This window comes from Branchiostoma lanceolatum, chromosome 18 (genome assembly GCF_035083965.1).
Source record: "Branchiostoma lanceolatum isolate klBraLanc5 chromosome 18, klBraLanc5.hap2, whole genome shotgun sequence".
NCBI classification, from domain to species: domain Eukaryota; kingdom Metazoa; phylum Chordata; class Leptocardii; order Amphioxiformes; family Branchiostomatidae; genus Branchiostoma; species Branchiostoma lanceolatum.
In genome coordinates, this window is record NC_089739.1 from 4,671,179 (window position 1) to 4,690,571 (window position 19,393).

General features: G+C 40.9%; 3 protein-coding genes across 5 annotated transcripts in view; all 3 read right to left on the reverse strand.

Moving 5' to 3' along the window:
* Positions 1-22: 22 nt before the first annotated feature.
* LOC136424412 (uncharacterized) lies at positions 23-4,109 on the reverse strand. 3 transcript variants are annotated; one of them, XM_066413007.1, is made up of 5 exons: positions 3,858-4,109; positions 2,166-2,238; positions 1,241-1,330; positions 586-660; positions 23-377 (listed from the first exon to the last, which is right to left on the reverse strand). In XM_066413007.1, exons 1-5 carry the CDS (start codon positions 3,974-3,976, stop codon positions 324-326), a joined length of 411 nt encoding a protein of 136 aa, XP_066269104.1. In that variant the 5' UTR covers positions 3,977-4,109; the 3' UTR covers positions 23-323. The 3 variants fall into 3 exon arrangements, with proteins under 3 accessions (XP_066269104.1, XP_066269103.1, XP_066269102.1); XM_066413006.1 differs by having other exon boundaries at positions 1,241-1,336; positions 3,858-4,108; XM_066413005.1 differs by having other exon boundaries at positions 1,241-1,340; positions 2,164-2,238; positions 3,858-4,107.
* Positions 4,110-4,845: 736 nt separating this feature from the next.
* Positions 4,846-5,858, reverse strand: LOC136424625 (tripartite motif-containing protein 2-like). Its single transcript, XM_066413242.1, has 2 exons — positions 5,379-5,858; positions 4,846-5,247 (listed from the first exon to the last, which is right to left on the reverse strand). Exons 1-2 carry the CDS (start codon positions 5,856-5,858, stop codon positions 4,846-4,848), a joined length of 882 nt encoding a protein of 293 aa, XP_066269339.1.
* A 3,145-nt stretch (positions 5,859-9,003) lies between these two features.
* Positions 9,004-19,393, reverse strand: part of LOC136424626 (intermembrane lipid transfer protein VPS13B-like) — a 47,347-nt gene continuing 36,957 nt past the window's right edge. The window contains exons 44-53 of the mRNA XM_066413243.1: positions 18,859-19,066; positions 18,167-18,415; positions 16,413-17,678; positions 15,350-15,526; positions 13,590-13,760; positions 12,942-13,121; positions 12,703-12,805; positions 12,030-12,138; positions 11,034-11,174; positions 9,004-10,641 (exon numbers count right to left, since the gene is read on the reverse strand). Coding sequence (XP_066269340.1) covers positions 10,411-10,641; positions 11,034-11,174; positions 12,030-12,138; positions 12,703-12,805; positions 12,942-13,121; positions 13,590-13,760; positions 15,350-15,526; positions 16,413-17,678; positions 18,167-18,415; positions 18,859-19,066 — 2,835 coding nt within the window. The 3' untranslated portion in view covers positions 9,004-10,410. The remainder of the gene's footprint in view (positions 10,642-11,033; positions 11,175-12,029; positions 12,139-12,702; positions 12,806-12,941; positions 13,122-13,589; positions 13,761-15,349; positions 15,527-16,412; positions 17,679-18,166; positions 18,416-18,858; positions 19,067-19,393) is intronic.

Genomic DNA, 19,393 nt, shown 5'->3' on the forward strand with positions numbered 1-19,393 from the left:
GTACACCTTTCTCCTACACAAAGCCACGCCTGTGGCCTCTAACATATACCTTGTGGAGGCTCCGCCAAGCCGGGCTGAGGTTTCCACTTTTGTTGGAGTGTCCCGACCAACTGTCAGCCAATCGGAGAATCGCGTAAATGTGTTCAGGTAAAGCTAGTTCTCTGATTGGCTGGTTAGAGACCTCACCCACAAAAGTGGAAACCTCAACCCGGTTTTTAGCAGAGCCTCCTCAAGGTGCATAGGCCGCGATTGAGGCTCTGCGTAGGAGAATGGTGTACAGTGGAACTCATATTCCACGTGCTGACTGGAGTCGGTCCTCAGTCTTAGGATTTTAGAGGAAGGCCCAGCTGTTCCAGATTGTTCTCCATTTCGGTCAGCTGAAAAATTTAGAAAAAAGAAGAATTTTAACCTAACGGGAAAATATTCAAATTTCAAACCTGACAAGAACACTAAATACCACACTCTAAACATATAGAGCTATCTATCTATCTATCAATTAAACAATCAATATCAATGCAAAATATTATCATCATGTAGCCTATAGTAGTGGATAGCAACATAATGTCTGGTTGTTTTCATTCTTACCATGGCCATAGTTTTAGAGTTTGGCCCGACCAGTGAATGCAGCTCCCTCACTTTGCTGGACACTTGGTCAGTCACCTAAGCACAGGAAATAAACATAAATACGCATACCTAAATATGTGTGTGAGTGTGTGTGTGTGCGTGCGTGCGTGCATGTGAGTGTGGGTGTGTGTGATCATGCTTTTCTAAATGAAGTAACGTTAAACATAGTCTAAAAATGACGACCCGCCTCGAGCTCAGTGGAAGAACTGAAAAGCGGCGAATTCGAAGATGATGATGACCCATAATTCATCACAAAAGCAAAAAGACTTTGAGGCAAGATTTTCGTGCATAGGTTTCTTAAAAGTTTACGTGACCAGCTCACTTATAATGAAAAATTACGCATGCAAACAAACCAAGAAAGAAAGGACAAACAACCACTGATAACCCCCAAGCAGAAGTAAAACGACAAAAGTGGAACAAAATCTGTAAGTAAAATATTATGCTTGAGAGTTTGCAACACTGGGAATCAAAACTCTGTCCCTTCGGTTCCCAATGTTGTGAAACAGAGTTATCCTCTGACGATAGATAGATATACAGATGCAGGGTTGATGCAATGTGTAATCACTAGCCCACAGCAGCTGTATGATCGCTAGGGGACGCTATTGAGTGGTCATACCTTCTCGACGTCTTCCATGCAGGTTTCGCCGAAGTAGATGGTGCCACTGGGGTCGCCCGGTTGGAAGGTGATGTTCTTGCCGTCCTGCACCTTCACCTCGACCAATAGAGGGCGTAGATTTGTGAAGAAAGAGTTACGGGGGCTGTACGTTTTAATTTACGATATGATGTATACAGTATGCAATATAATATTACATGATCATATATGAGGATCGGTACTAATACTGAAGTAAAAGGGGTAGGGAAAAGGACTAGTTTTCCGATCGCTTGACGCTTGGTGTAACCTGATACGTTTACATTGTATTACTAATAGCGTCTTTCAGCACTTCGATCAGAACTGTCCTTAGTGCTGAAACGCCTTCTTTCGCTTCACTTCCAATCACGCTCAGCCGTGAGAACACGCTTCATGCGGATCTTACGCACATTGCAGCTAAACAGCCACTATCTAATACTAGTAGTATGTGCTGCTGATTTTCGTCCGTTCCAAGCAGTTCTTTGCCCGCCACTCCTAAATACATAGCGCTGTAGACATTTGCGCAAACACATGAATAGGCGAAAAAGGTTCAGCACCAAGGACATGTCAAAACGTCTCATTTCTTCTTCCTTTGAACTCTAGATACCTTCTTAGCAGTGCGGATGAGCATTCTGCCCCTCCTCTCAAAGCACTGTAGATTATACAACACTACGAAGTCTCAAATAATAGACTGAAGTGGTTGATGTCTAGGTAATGCTTGTATTCTGCAATGTGTATCTATTTAGTTTTTCTTGTTATCCTAATGACTAAAAAGTAAGCCTTGTATTGGTAAAGAAGCTCTGTGGCTCCCTAAACCTTTGTTCACGATTTGTGTGAGATATCTCGCTTTTATAGAAGATGTTGTGCCTCTCGCGATTTTTCTTTTACTGAAAAAAAAAGAGAAAACACCTACCTTGTTTCCGGAGATGACTCTGATGGTGGGCAGGACAGTCATCCCAGAAGCGTCACTAGCGGTCGCGTTGGTACTGTAGGTCATGTACAGAATTAAAGAAGGTCGGAAATCAAGGATTACGAAATTCCAATCCATTTCTATTGAAAATAATAAAAGGACATCATATAAATGTAAATGTCACAAGGATATTTGTATTTATAACTATGACCGTATAAATATAAATATCGAAAAGATATTTATTTCAATTGCTGACACAAAATATTGGACTTCATATGGGTATTTGAAATCACGTGACTGTGACGTATTGAACCTTCCAAGGACTTCAACCTTCACAGACGACAAAATATTTGTTATTATTTTATTTGAAAAAAGACGCTGAACAATATGCTGTTTTTTTTACCTCAATATGCCTTCATATTGCCACTTCATGCTTGTTCATAGAATAATATATTATGAATAATAATTTTCTTCGAATAATTGTCTGTGCTTCCTACAGTACAAATGACTAGCCGCCATGTTGGATCCTTACAAGCTGTGACGTCACGTCCGGACAATCCATCATGTTTATTCTTTACGTTGTTGCCATGACAACAGACATATTTAGCTTAAGATCTACCGCATGGTATACACAACGACAAACCAACTTGTGAATGTATCAAGCCATTTTTGCAAGGATTCCTAAAATTCTAGAACTAAAGTTGTTTTCAAGATAACTATAGCAGAATTGCACTAGTTGATATGATATACTTTTGATAAGCTAATATTCTTTGTAATGCCGCTTGGATCGAGATGTGCAAGGCTTGTGTGTGACGATCAGTTGACATAATACAACTAGAATCAAACTCATGTGTAGGGAACGGATAGATTTCGCAGGAGGACACAATGTTTTGCTGATATATAACATAATAATCGCCAAGCAGTATATCCAAAGGGCAAATCAGTATTCAATACTGAGAATGCTCAGAATTCTGAGAATAGGCCTATTGGATACTTGTTAGCCTTGCCATCGATAGATCTTCTTGGAGATTGATTGAGATGAAACAGATGAATCAAGGTCCCTCACATATTAAGCTATAGGAAGGACTTACATGACGTATAAAATATGACTATTTTTGGAAAATATTAACACTTCCAAAATGCAAGTTACACCAGCAGTCTCAACAAAGTATTCAGCACGAAATTTCCCTGCTGGCAAACTAGGTTTTGCGAGAAGAAGCTGAAGCAGGGAGATTTTGCAATCAGTAAAGCATCTATCATAAATATTCAGCACGAGGTTCGATTGTTTTTAGGCACTCTCAAAAATAGCTAAAAGCAAGGCAATAGACACTTGTATTAAACACTGCTTTAACCAACCACAACAGAAGCGGGTGTCTAAACGACAAAGATAGTGCTTCTTGTTTTGGGTTTTCCACGGCGGAACCGACAATAGATATTGTCCACAAAGTACGGAATTCAAGAACCTCGGGCACATTTTGAGCTCTGACGACACAAAACGCATAGACGTTTTATGCAAACAACAACCACGACAGACCAAACTGATCAATTTTTCTTATTGGAATGTAGATCGAACTTAAATCTATATTTAACCCGTTTAGTTTCAAAAAGCGTGCCATTTTCAGCTATGCCAACGATTCCGTAACAACGAGTCAGACGTGATGTTTTCTAAACCCCCCTGAAAGAACAGAAAAATACCTTTCTCCCGCTTCGGTAGCTTCCCCGGGGGTGGTGAACGCAGGGAGGAACAGCAGCAAGGCAATCCCCAGGACACAGGGAGTCCACCCCGGGGGTGGGGAACGTAACAGCCGGGACATCTCGCTCACTCTACCTCCAAGGTGTCCGTACAGGGTACTACGAATGTGCAGGTAGGTGCGTCGTACAAATAGGATATTTCGCTAATGATATGCATTAGTCTGGAGGGGATAGCTGTAGATTTTGCCTACGTGGAAGTATATGGTTAGATGTTAGATCTGAATAGTCATGTCAAAGGTGTTCTGATTGGCCAAGCTTCGGTTTTGTTTACCACCAAATATGGTATTTACTTCGACGAGGTAACAGATAAATGATAAATACATAAACATTGTTTTTTTTTCACATGAATAAATGTATTCATATCGCTGTCGCAGAAAGTGGACTGATTCGTAAGGGCCATTTCTAAAGCAACATAGGGGTGACAGAGAAACGTTGATGTCTTTTTTTTGGAGACACCTCTGGAGTGGAGGCATTTATTCCGATCGCTCTGAAAATATTTAAATTGTACTGGTGCATTCCCGAGGGACTTGATTTTGTTTTACTTTCTTAACTCAAGAAGCTGTATATAGATATGTATGATATTTGATATGTGTGAAGGTGTCGGCAAAGAGAAAGAAAGCTTGGTTGTACACCTTCTAGTGGGTGTCTGAGGTACTACAGCAGAACGTTTGGTTTTTATATCTCGTGTTTTGGACACGCTATGCTCATGATGTTTTAATGGTGGACAGCCCTTGGGATCAAGTAAGGCATCGAACTCGAAGTAAAGCTTTACAAGAGATTAAACATGTACGAATTAATGTAATGTTATCGTATTGATGCATGTAAATTCATAACTCTATTAATGGTTACAAAGATATCTATCAAGAAGAAAACAAAGAAAAGTTTACATAAGATAGAAGAAGTGTAAACAGACTGCTTTTCAGTCATCGTTTTACTGGAAAAACTCGACCCAATGTTGAGGATGATTATTTTCAGAAACAACAAAATGTCCGTTTTGAGTCATCGCCAGTCCCCATGGATAGTTCAGTCCGTGTTCCTCCTTTGTCAGCACGTGCCTGAGGAATCTGCCGTCCCGACTGAACATGGAAACACGATGGTTACAACTGTCAGCCACAATGATGTTGTCCTCGCTGTCCGTGGTGACACTACAAGGAAATTTCAGCTGAGAAAGTCCCGAGCCACGTGACCCGATCGTGAAGAGATAATGACCGACGGAGTTGAATATCTTCATGTTGTGGTTTTTAAAGTCACTGACGATGATTTGGTTGCTGCTGTTGACGGCCACATAGAGAAGGCACTGTAACCGCTGCTGACCTTGACCTTTGTCCCCGAGCTTCAGCATGAAGTCACCACTGGGACTCAGTACAAGTACATGCCTGGTACTCTAGAGCGACTACGTCCCAAACTGTCAACAGCGATACTTTGCAGATTTTTTATTTGACCTGCGGCTGCAGCCCCTGTCACCTGGATGACACGTGTCTCCCTCCTCTGTTTGTCCAGTACGTGAATCTTGTTTCCGTCTCCCGTCACCAACAGCTCACCGTTTGTCAGGGCCTCTACGTGTAATGGTTTGAACCCCAAATTGACCTTGTTCTTAAAGGAGCCGTTTTTGTCCAGAAACTGCAGGCGTGAGTTTTCAAGATCAGCCACAACAATGTCTCCCTCTGTGGTGACAGCAAGCGAAAAAGGATAGTTGAATTGACCATCTCCGCTGTCTTTTCCTCCAACGGTTTTAGTATGCTTTGTGCTGATTGCCACGCTTGGTCGCATTTGTGTTGTTTGAGATGAACCTAACATCGGTTTTTGTGTTATTCCGCCGAAAAGTTTGGTCACTCCCTGCATCACGTTGGCTGGCGGAGAGTCAAAGGTCCAGATCATGATATCCTTGATCAGTTCAGCCTTGCCGGTTGTCTTTTTCTCCGAGGTTTTATCCAATCGTCCCATGCATGTCCAGTATCAGGGTGAAGTGGCAGAAGTTGAAATCAGGTTACGTCATATATAACTTCGGAATTTTCCGACAGCCATTAGAAGAAATCCGATGTTGTCCGAAGTTAGGAGTGACGTCATCCTAACTTCTGCCAGCGGCCGGGGGTGGCAGAAGTTGGCAGAAGTAAGAAATACCATGTTGTTTGAACTTAGGGGTGACGTCATCCTAACTTCTGCCAGTTGCTGGGGGTGATGATGATGATGATGATGATGATGATGATGTTCCGTTTACGCAATATATTTCGTTCTCTGTGATAAAATGAAAGATTCCAGGCAAATCTGAATGTTGAACGTGCCGCGTATTCGGACAGTTTCCAAACAGGAGTTTCGACACAGCATATCGGGAAATATTCCGATTCCGGAATTGTTCATTTTGTGTCCAGGAAATATCTTGGTTTATCTTTTGTCCGTATACGAAGAATGTTATCTGAAGGCGTCCCGGACTCCGAAAATTACCAGAATCAAAACAGTTGTGCGGAAATAAGTCCGGAAATGACAATCCATAGCAGAAGGGCATTGTGGGACACTTAGATTTCCGGACGTATTTGCGCGTATCATGACCAAGATGCGGTCGGTGCAATAATATATGTTGCCTCTAGGAGGAGCTTTTTGTCTCCGTGCTTGAAACTATCGAATCCATCAGCAAATACACAACTTCGGGTTTCTGGTAGTTCTTGAAATCTAAAAAAGAATTCCAGAAAATCCAAATCTTCCGGAAATTCCAAATCTTCCAAATCTTCCGAATCTTCCGAATCTTCCAAATCTTCCAAATCTTCCGGAAATTCCGGATATTCCGGATATTCCGGATATTCCGGATATTCCAGATATTCCGGATATTCCGGAAATTCCGGATATTCCGGATATTCCGGATATTCCGGATATTCCGGATATTCCGGATATTCCGGATATTCCGGATATTCCGGATATTCCGGATATTCCGGATATTCCGGATATTCCGGATATTCCGGATATTCCGGATATTCCGGATATTCCGGATATTCCGGATATTCCGGATATTCCGGATATTCCGGATATTCCGGATATTCCGGATATTCCGGATATTCCGAATATTCCGAATATTCCGGATATTCCGGATATTCCGGATATTCCGGATATTCCGGATATTCCGAATATTCCGGATATTCCGGATATTCTGGATAGCAACTGTTTTGGATTCGAATATTATCGGATATGTATAGTGTGTCAAAGTTGTACAAAGTCAACAGATATCTTCGTGTATATAAAGAAACACGCATTCGGAGTAATGAAACTGCCATGTACGGTATCCGCAAATATCCTAAGTCATATTTTGCTTGATCTGCAACGAAACAATTCCTGATTTCCGTAAATGTTATGTATAGACAAAATGTCCGAAAACGTTCAGAATACTTGGTATGTCCAGTTATGTGTCAAATTTCGGATTTTGTCCAGAAATAGACCGCTTTCGCGCTTGACAATAGATGTCTCTGTATAAATAACGAAATACGTATCCGGAGTTATGATACGAACTTGTAAAGAATCCGGTAAATAAGATAAAAAAACTGTATTTATCCGGATTTGCTAGGAATGATTTATTGAATCACAATATTTCCGGATATTTCAGGTGTCGAAATAAGTACTTGGAAATGGTCCGTATATTTGACATGCCCAGTGATGTGTCAAACTTTGGATTTGTCCGGAAATGAATAGCAACATTTTCGGAGTCAATATATTCCCGGATATCTGACCTGTCACGGCAGAGTCAGAATACAACATGGATTGCCGAAGAATCTTAACAACAGATATCTCCGTATACATAAAGAAACACGTATCCAGAATTACGATACGACCCTGAACAGTATCCGGAAAAATAAAAAAAGTTGTATTTATCCGAATTTGCTAGGAAATATTTCTTGAATCCAAATATTTCCGAATATGTAAGGTATCGATTTGAGTACTTGGAAACGGTCCGAATATGTAACATGCCTAGTGATGTGTCAATATCGGATTTGTCCGGAAATGGACCCCTTTCGCGCAGTGTCTATATAACGACTCGACATGATATAAAAGCGTTCGGATGATATTGACTTTTTTGTCTAGTACATTTTTTACACAATATTCCACAGATAACGTTAGACACTTCAGACGATTTAACGATATTACATGACGTTAGCAAAACTTCGTTGCGTGCTTTTAATTGTATCGAACAGTATACCATTACTCCAGACATGTACAGCACAACAGTTTGTAGCGTTTGTTCTGAAAGTTGCGGCAATAGAAAGTTGCGGCAATAGAAATATAACTTCTGCATACAATCGTGTGTACCATACATAGACGCAGAATGTAGAGCTGACTAGCCAATTTCATCTTCTTTCATTCATATCTATCATATTTTGTTTTCATGTTTACGACTTTGCAATCAGTCTTTGCGATGGAGAAATCGTCAAACGCCACAACTTTCTTCTAAGAGATAGAACACGTTTTCAAACACACTATATCTCCATCCTTCACTCTACAGTACACATGTCTTACTACTTGTACAGCGTATAGTATTAATAAAGTTTCCAGTCTTAGTAATGTATTTCTTTAGTCTTTTGAATGGCTATACCAGACTCCCTAAAGAACTTTACCTCTCTAATAACTTTCAAATGTAATCTTCGAAATCATCTTCTTTCAAACCTCAACAACTCCTTAATATTATGGCATCATCATATTGCAGTACTGTATTATTTAGTACTGTATCATTTCTGGTCTTCGATAATTTTTTACGTTTAATCTGTAATATATCATTAGTAATCAATCTTTTGTTATATATTTGTTCTTATGTTTATTTCATCATTTGTTATACCTTTGTTCGTTAGTCTATATATCACAATTGTATAGTTATTAATATTTGTTAAGTTAATGGAGAATTTCTTATAAGCCCTGTGGGCTTCTTTTCTCATTCGGCAAGTTTCTTTTAAATATTTTCGATTATTTCATTTCTTTTATGTTTATATATGTGCGAACAAATAAATTAAACCAAGGAGGTTAAAAATTTTAACCTCCTTGACTAAACTAAACTACTTCTACAGAGACATAGCTGTGTACTAATAGCTTTCATTGACAAAGAACACAGAGTCACTTTATTTATAACTAGAAATCTGTTTATTCTACAAATGGTATATCCGATCAAATAGCAATAATACCTGCAAAACTGTAAGGCACTTTGGTCTCGTATTTGCACTGAATATCATAAGTAAGTTTCCAAAGCGTGTGTAACACACCAGTACAGGTTACTTAAAGACTATTCCCCATTTCAGAACAAATAACAGCATGTATACTTAATTCTCGATAGAAGTCTCAAGAGGCTTGTATTCTGTGTTTATGTATACATAGACCTTACGTCTTCTGACCTATCCCCTAGGATGTTTTCTTAAGAAATGCCTCACTTGAAACCTTATATTGCAAGTTAGTGAATCATAAATACCATAAAGACTTAGTGACATCTCTGAAACTAGCTTAAGAGATATTTAACCTTTACAAGTTTTTGTACAGTATCTGATAGTCAATGTTTCAACCATTTATATGGTTTGAATAAACAAGACATGGGAAAAATAATATATATATCATGATGAAAATTGCTGAAGTTGAGTGCACGATTTACATTTTCTTTTTATGTTCATTACTGTGACAATGTTTGCACTAGATCTTCTTATAAGAAATATATTTATGAAATCAATGCATATTAATATTTCTTACAGAAACGATCATTCTGTAACAATAATCAGGTTGGCGTAATAAAATTTTTTACTCTGTTTATCTATCAATTTTGGGATTAATTGGCCACCTTGGACACCTTGTCAATATGAAATATTCTAGAAAGTAAAATACATATATTTACATTATGCAGCATTTTAGTATCCCCAATATGTTCAATATATTATGTATACATTCAGTGCTGTACAATCATTCAGTACCTACTTTGAATTCACTTGTGTTATGCAGGCATTTAGAATGCACTAGAAATATATTAGGAAGACATGGTGAGGAATTCATGAAAAGAAAATGGCTAGACTAAACATGTACGTTCCTTTTGTGAACCAAATCTTACATTTCTGAAATATTTCCCTTTCAAAATGCAGGATTGTCTAATTTTCACAAAGCATAAAAACTATATCTAGGCCATGTTGATTTGATTATATGGATGACATCCGCATGCACATCAATAACCATCTGTTTGAAAAAAAAAACTTTGACCATACTGTAACTTTTACAAATATTGAGCAAATATATGTCATAAATTGAAAAAAATATATCGGAAAACAGATACGGCTGTCGCAGAATGCCAAAGTCAATTGTGAAAGAAGAAGATGTGAAAGAACAAAAATGAAGAATCTTTAATTGTTTGGAATACATGTACAATGCTATGTGTTTAGTCTTTTCTTCAACCTTGCTGACCATTTATATTTCATAATGAAGCAATTTTTTCCCCATCATTTTTTCCCAATCAGTTTTGGGATGTCATCCAGATTATCGAATCAACAGGGCCTTAGTAGAAGCCTTTTCCTTGAGCCTTCTTTTTAGCTTGTTGAAACATGGACACAAAAAGGTCCCTGTACTGTTCCTGCAGTTCAAACTTGTAGCAGGTTGCAGGGAAGTCAGGGCTGGGCACAGCTGACAGGTCGCTAGGCGTGTCTGATTCAGCGTTGCTAGGGCTGGTGTTAGGGAGGCCAAGGGTCATGTCGATGAACTCTGACACTCTCTCCTTTTGTTCTTCCTTCTGTGGAAATATTTCAATGATGAAATGTTCCGATGATTAATAGGGCAGGAATCATAATTTACCATGTATAATGTATTCCATTGTTTTAAAATCTAGGCTTGCTCCTGAAGCTTTGCCAAAACCATGAAAGTATAATCATTTCATAAAAAAAAAGAAAATCTATCTGATTGTTGGCTAGCACATCATCATTTATATCATTGGCTACAACAATGAATGGTGCTATCATGTGATATTTCAATAACAATAGCAATTTCGAACTAGTAGTATGTTACATCTAAAACAATTTTTTTCTTACTTGCAAGCACTGTTAACAATGACACTGTCTGTAAGTTTGTGATCAGAGTATAATTATAAATTTTGAATATTTCAATAGCTGTTTTGCAAAGACTGACCTCTCTTGCAGTAGGTGCCTTCTGTGGGCTGACCTTGACCTTGATTGACCCCGGGTCATGTGATGACCTTTTGACCTCGATGTCCAGGATGGAGAAGGCCTGCTGCTGGGTGTCGTCAGCGACACTCACAACAAACAGCACCTAGAACAGAAAGCAAACAAAAAGACTTCTGACTTGATGTTTGCTGGTACAATTTGATAATCAATTCTCAACTAGCCTTTCTAGTACTGAACAGGTGCAGGGTTTACAATTACATAATACACGCAATAGATACATATTTGCTCCACACTTGCATTTTGTGGGACTGTCTCAAGGGTCTGGGCTGCTGTCATTTGGCGCCACTAAGTGACCGTAATACGACCTTCCCTAACCTAAGTCAGGTACCCATTCACACCTGGGTTGAGTGAGGAAAGTCGTGTCAAGTGCCTTTCCCAAGGGCACAAGATCGGTGATATGACAGGATTCAAACCCGGGATCACTTTTTTCGGAGCCAAACGCTCTGCCGTTACGCCACACAACCCCACGTGTCTCACTGACAACTAGAAGTCTTTTCTGAGTTATCCTGGTTCCTGATTAGTTAAAGGTTAGTTAAAACCCTCCCACACCATAAGGTGTATAGGGCGGTGCCCATCTCTGTTTCATAGCCCTGGGCCACACTGTGGTGCAATCACTGCAGCAGGTGGCTAGTCCACTGGCAGTGGAGTGTGTTTAACTTCCAGAAGTAATGTACAGAAGTATGTTTCAGGAGTATGTATTTTTTATAAAGTCTTTGGTATGACTCAATGTGCCTCTTGTCTAGAGGTTTCCTACCCGGGACTTGAACCCCGGTCCTTCTGGTTTAAGTAATTTGAACCAGATGTAGCTAGTAACAGAGAGGCAGACCACTACACCACAGGGACACCCCCTCCTGGTTCCTGATATCTGAGTTCATTTCCCAATGGAACCGCATCTTGTACAAAATACATGTACAAGTAAACCACAAAAGACAGCCCTTACCAGGGGTGTCAGCAGCAGGACGACCGGGTGCAGCTGTCCTGCAGGTGTCACCATGGAGCCTGGCAGGTGCACACAGATGTCAGGGAGAGACAACGCCTGCAGCATTTTCCTGGAATTCAAACAAAATTTGTTGTGCAACTGAAGACTGTTGGTTCAAACACTTGAGAACATAAATAATCCGAAATCTGTAGTCACTGTGGTGAAATACACTAATGACTAATAATGTATATTGGATGAATATGTACAGCTACAAACAGACTGGTGACTCTAAATCTACAAAGACATCAGCAATAAAGACCCTGTCACACAGTCGACGAGCTTTCGGCTGTAAATTTTGTTGATTGCTAGAAGGTTATCCAATTTAAAAATCGACAGAGAGTTCAGGCACAGTGCGTATTGTTCAACTGACAATCTACAGGTCATATTTCAGCGGGAACTGTGACCGGCAAACATCCACAATCCACAACAAACTGATCGAGAGAACACTGGGTGTATTACTGCCGAAAATGTCATTTCGAGCATGCAGATTTTTTTGGCTGATGACTTTTCCTGCTGTGACAGGGGCTTAAGCAACAAGGAACAGACTGTAGTTTTTACTGATTTCTTGTATCATTATGTGTAATGGGAAAAAAGTCGAGTTTGGTCAAGTCCAAGCAGTATAAGAGAACCTTACCACGTGTATTTGACTTGTCCGTTCTCAGCGTCACACGCCTCTCTCATGTTGGGTGTACACCTAGGTCGGGGGAGGTGGGTCAGGCCTGCACCCTGGAGAATCCCTGGGGTAAAAAAATAAAAACTATTTGATCATGGGACCTCTGCTTTTGTCTGTTTTTTGTTTCAAGTAAATAATATATAATAGTATATATTATATACTTTTGTTTAATGAGTCCACAGTGAAAGCTGCAAATATACCTTGTCCTGTCTGCGCCACAAACTCCGCCGCGCCTCCGATCGGTTTCGCCACCACGCCCACCAGGCCCTTCCCGACCCCCGAGATGACCCCAGTGGCTCGCTGGGTCACGGTCTTCTCCGAACTGTCCATGGCGAACTGGATACTCTGGATCGGTTGGTCCACCACACCTGCAATTGCGCCTGCAAAGGATGGAAGGATCAGGATTGTTTATTGTACCTTTAGAATAGAAGGTCTAGGCATCAACAAGACATCCTCAAATCTTGGTAGAAATGTGGATTTAGAATAAGAATTATCATTAGTAATTAGCTAGTCTTATGATCATACTCCTTTTAATGGGATATCTAATGTTCAAAGAGCTACATAGTTTACAGCTTAACCTACACAAGAGATGTGTGAATGGAGTGAGAAAAGTCATGCTAAGTGCCTTTTCCAAGGGCACAACATCTGCGGCATGCAAGGGGATTTGAACCCAGGATCTTTGGGCTCTGGGCCAAACACCCAAACTGTATTGCCAACACGACGCCACTATCCAGTTGTAGAGATTGAATTGTCTTTTAATAGTATTTAATTTCATGTCTAACATTCATAAATGCAACAAAATTTACTGTAATAATCATAATAATTATACATCATATTAGCCTCCTCACCCAGCAGACTGAGTCCCAGCCCGGACAGCCCCTGCACCAGACCAGTGGTGACTCCCGCAGGCAGCCGGCGCCGCCACTCCTGGTTCCTGTGGGCGTGGTCCTGGTCCAGCGACAACCGGTCCATGTTACGCGAGATGCTATTGGCCAGGTTCACGATGGACGTCAACGTACCTGGGTGGTGTCAAGGAAAAAGCAATGACATTGTCGTTATCATCATCACGGTTACAATGTAAAATATACTATTAGGCTTGTTCCTGAAGCTTGGCCAAAAACTGGTACATATCCAATTCCTATGGTATATGCTGTTACCTGTAAATGTTTTATGTACAGATTGTGTTGTGCACCAGTGTCCTGTATGTTTGTGTAGATGGTGTGTTCAGCACCAAGGACAGGTGTCTAGAGATTGTGTTGTGCACCAATAGTCTATGACAGTGCTCCTAAACTAGGTGCACAGCCCTAATCATGGGCAGTAGGCCTCAGCTCCGCGGACTCAAAACAATAGCGAGTTTGTCTTCCCCGCTGAGCAGTTGCGTAAGACATCCTACCCCATAGTTATGCAAATACTCCCGACGGCCCCCCCGTCGTCCAATGTGAGACAGCCGCTCGGAGGAGCTAACTTCAAAATATCTAAGGGTACGAAATCAGCACTCCTGGTCACCGTTACCAGAAGGGGTGTCTTCGATCTTTCGGGGGCCAATCCGGACCTATTACTGTCCATTGCAGTCCCCATTTTGCAACGTAACAAAGTAACAGGATGCTCACAAAAGATGTGTTACACTGAAGATACGTCATAGTCGTTTTAATGGAAGGTTTAGCACGTTTATCGTCTGATTTTAGCTGGTAAATCTGGCTAGAATTACGATATCTAGTGAGTACGAAAGAAGCAAATAGGAACGCATGTACAATGCTGGTAGACAAATATATGATGAATAAGATATCTATGTTCACAATCCTGGCATTTCCAACGCTTATCATAATGATAGCTTAGTTAATAGCGGTGCCGAAACCCCTTGCGGGCACGGGCATGGCACCGGCCCTGTCCAATCTGCCGGCCATGATGTCATTGTTCCGTGAACAGCGGTGCCGTGCATACTGCCGGTAACGGTCATGTCGGGAAAAGAAGGATTTTTGGGCGTTACAAAATGCCTCGTATCGTCCTTTGTCATCGGTTTTTTATCAACTAGGTGTTTTCCATGGGTAAATAGGACACCAAACATGAGAATCACCACCAAGCCAAGTGCCTGAGTCGAAGGAATTAGCAAAAAATTAGGTTGTTTGAAATGAGGTTTCGTACCTATCGCTCATTCCTCGCTTCGCGAGGAACCTACGAGCGCCCTTCGGGCGCACTTCGGGCGAGGTCGGCTTTCGGGTAAGTTCGGGATCCGCCCAGCCTATCACCCAATATCCCGGTATATATTCGGTATATATGTAGACTCTCCTTCCGAGGCCTACAGCCTATGCCCTAATAAGAGCTAATCTTAGACTAATATCATGTAACTGTAGTAGGCTTCAATTTTACCTAGCTTGCTTTCGAATGACATAGCGATAATTCATTTTAAAAGCTTTCAACATGCTTGTTCACTTGTAATATGTGTAATTGCTTGTGATCTCAAGGTCAAGATATTATGTAAGAAATGATTTTAACATTACCATCAACAGATTTCATGTTATCATGCAAATGTAACATGCAAGTTGATTTCAATAAATCTCAATCTACGGTTTCAGAAATACAAATTCATCTCTGTATGTTTAGTACCTACCTGCTGACACATGTCTGACCAGCGAGGAGGCCCCCTTGGTGACCCCTGACACAAACGCCCCCGGTCCTCTGGTCAGGCCTTCGTACGGCAGGCGGAAGAAGTCGGATATCCCACTGCTGAAACTCCCCAGCAGACTGGCAGGGCTGCCCAGGATATCCAAGGAACCAAGCACCCAACCTGGAATAGTTTCATCAGGTTTTTAAATCACTGGATAGATATAACAAAGTTCTTTGAACACAATCAATGGGTTATTACCTAGTCAATGTCTCGGTGACCATCTGTCACATTCCTCATAACAGACTGGAACGGGCCAGGTTGATAGACAGAGAGGACAACAGATGCACTGGATTAAGGAGGCTGTATGGATCAAAAAATCTACTATAGTCATGGACTGCGATGAGATATCCAAGGAACTAAGCACCCAACCTGGAAATAGTTTTTACAGGTTTTTAAATCATTTTTGTTATTTACTAGTTTGGCTGTTCAGAACATACAACCAGGACTGCCCAACTAGCCTGTGGAAATTACAAAGTGCTAGCTCTGCTGACAAAAACAATACAATGGAATAAGACATTGACAGAATAACACTCAATAATTCTGAGTACATAAAAATTATTGTACATGAATGGCCTAAAATAGCGTCTGAAAGTTTTAAAATTGTACGCAACCAATGCATGTGCATTCCTTACACTGCACAGCAACACCTAGCTGCAGTGCAAACCAGTCAGTATTTTGAATGAATGAATAAATTATTTGATTTTCTTGTGGAAGGTGACAGACACTAGGCACAAACACTTTTGTGTAGTAACTACTTTGTTATCCAACAATTTGTTGCTATCTGTTTGACCCTAAGCTGAGACTACAAGTATTTATTATACTACAAAGACATTGTGTCCTCACAGATAAGCGAAATGTTTGGACAGAAAAAGTTTAGTATTCTGCTTGTTTCAATACCTTTGAGCTTATTCTGAGAATCTGTACTTGAATATTAAACGTACTACTTATGGAGTAAAACTGATTTGTGGAACTTTATGATCTAGCTTAGATATGTGTAAATACATACCTGCTCTGAAAAGGGCCCCAGACCCATAATGTAAGGCCAGGTCTTGGACCAGGTTCCTGGATACAGTGAAGACGGGAGCGCGGGAGAAGTTCTTGAATGTCAAACGCGTGTGGTCGGAGGAAATGAACACTTTCATCGAGGCATGCACGCTCACGAGCATCGTCATCTCTTCTATCGTCAGTTCTGGTATGCTCACTGGACCAATCAGAGAAGCTGCTGCTTCCTTCACTTCTCGGGGTAGTACGTGTGTCCTCATTGGTCGATTCGTGCTGTCTGATGCAGCTGGGATGGAAAAGGAACCAATCAGGTTGAGGATGTCATAGATGAAGGTGTCCTCGATGTAAACCGTCATGGGTCGCTGCGTAAGCCTCACGGACCCTACCGCCATTTTGTTGTCGGACAACGTTCTGTGTAAACCGACTTTGGCGACGACCATACTGTGGTATGCCCAGAAGTCAGCGGTCTTTTCGATGGACCACATCTTCCTTGGCTGTAGTCCTTCTTCATCTTTGCGTTCTGGACATAGCAACACTGCAAAGTCATAGTTGCCCCTGTGGAAGATTTGATTGTCTACCTGTATCCTCCAAGCGCACACTTGAAGTAGCTCCTCTGATGTTTCCATGTCTGTACTTACGGGGTGGTAGGCAAGGTAGCACTTGTCTGCTGTCATTCGTAACAGTTCTGTGGCTAGTGAGGGGTTCGAAACCTCGTCGACAAGAATCAAACACGCTTCTGAAATGAAAACCCCGCACTGGAAGGCAAGCGTACTCGAGGAAACAGTTTTGTTCATTTCCCGGGAATTTCCTTGCTTGGCGCTTAGTGAAACGGTGTGTTTGGACAGCGTTTTATCGATCTTCCCCTCTTTCACTTCTTCTGACACATCGTCGAACTCAACAAACTCCAGGTCACTGCCCACTTCTTCTCTCTTCACTGGGTCGATGTAAACATGTTTGCACGCTCCCATGCTGCTGATTCGGACACGCACCTCTCCGAATCCTGGGAGCCCAATCTGGTGCTCCTTTCTCTCACAGATATCAAGGGCTTGTGTCCAGAGAAGACCTTCGAATAGAAAACCTTCGTCTTCGCTCCACTCGGCTCCATAATACTCGCCAGCGAGACGGATGTGAACATGGCTGCTGACCTTTGACGCCTCGGTGAATTCTGGGAAGGATGCAGCAAGGGACTCTGGGTAATAGCAGGTGCTGCTGTTAGGGGGAATTGTGGGAACTCCCGACAGTGTTAGCTCCTCCTTGACTGGAATGCCATCTAATAGAGACAAAAACAGGCAAAGGGTTTTAAAAAATTGATTTAAAAAATCTTGCAATTTCTGGGCATATGATGAGTTTCCTATAGTTTTGAAAAAGTTTTGTTGCATTTTTACAAAGCATTCTTGCAAAGATGGATCAAATAGATTTCTTTGCTAACGATGATGAATTTGTTAATGACTGCTAACTTTTCATATACATGTATATTGACACATTGTAGATATTGAAAATTTTATACATAATTTTCAGATTCTAGGCCAAATTCACTGCTGATACAATGAATCTGGAAATGTTCACAGAAGTTTTATTTTGGCAGGTTTAGTAGTGACCTCTCAACCGCAAATTCATGACACAGTGAATATGCAATTCCAATGTATTACTGTAACAGTACTATACTACAGAAACTTTTCGACCGCGAACCTAAAACAATACAAAAACACGAAATCAAGTCTATTACAAAATGAATGAATTACAGTATACAATAGTCACCTAGTTTCTGTTCCTCTGTTGCTGCCTCTCCAAAGTGCAGCATCCAGTGGCAGTTATTGTGGAGGATGAATCTAGGACAGGGGTCTTCATCGACCACCACGTACAGCTGGCCCTGCGACTCGTTAACCGTCGTTACCATGGCAACAGAACGGCACGTCCCGTCAGACGCCCAGTCAGGAACAGGGAGGGAATATCTCAGGAAGGAACCCAGTCTGTACGCTGGACTCCAGATCTCATGTTTAGGATTTCCTGAAATGTATCAAAAAGGGAGAATTGATACTGTAAAATGCATTTTAACCACCTACTAGCAACTGGATGATTATAAGGGTGCTACAGATGAAAAGAACATTTGCTTCCAACACATCATAATACTGTACAACGTATAGCACATACATGTAGCACTTAGATAAAGGGGTAGGCAGGTAGAAGACAGAACAACAAAATTTCATGGTGGTTTGCAGTGGAAAGGCCACAGCAAAAACTGTAAACATAAAACCACTGCAAAAGTAAAAGATCACAATTTTAATGATCTTGCCGTTGAAAAGTGTGAAAACTTGTTTTGAGTATAAAATATTTTGTATATACCCGTACAAAGAAGACAGGCCAATTGAGTATTAATGTGTGATGGATTAGGCTATGTTTCAGTCTAAAAACAGACCAATCATACAGAGTGTATCAGCCACCAAACTCACCTTCTGGTGTGGAAGCATCCTCCTGATTGGCCAGAGAGAACCTCATGTACTGCACCCCTCTGTCAAACCATCTGGCATCCTTACTGCTTTCTGATTGATCAGTTCCAATGGCATCCCATAATGCTATAGGTGTCATGGTGTCCTTGTTCTTGGATGATGTTGCCATGGCAACCTCAATGCTCTGGAGTTCCTGATCCTGAAGATCTCCCTACATTAGGTGGATTTTGATGAAAGGTCTTTGCATGTGATAGATTCAATATTAAATGTATTGTGAAACTTTATACTTAAGTTATTATAGTTATGGGGCAATATGGTTTGAACTTATGCTGCACCCACCACAGCTAGCACTGTTGTAAAGCTTTGATTGACGAATTCAGGGACAGAAGATATCATATAATGCAAGACTAAAATACAAAGTAGTAAAAAAAATAAACAAAAAAAAAATAAAACATCATTTGTGACTTATATGGTAATCATTTTCAATTAAAATGCATACATTGACTTCTTACTTTGGCCAATACTATTCAGAAAGTAT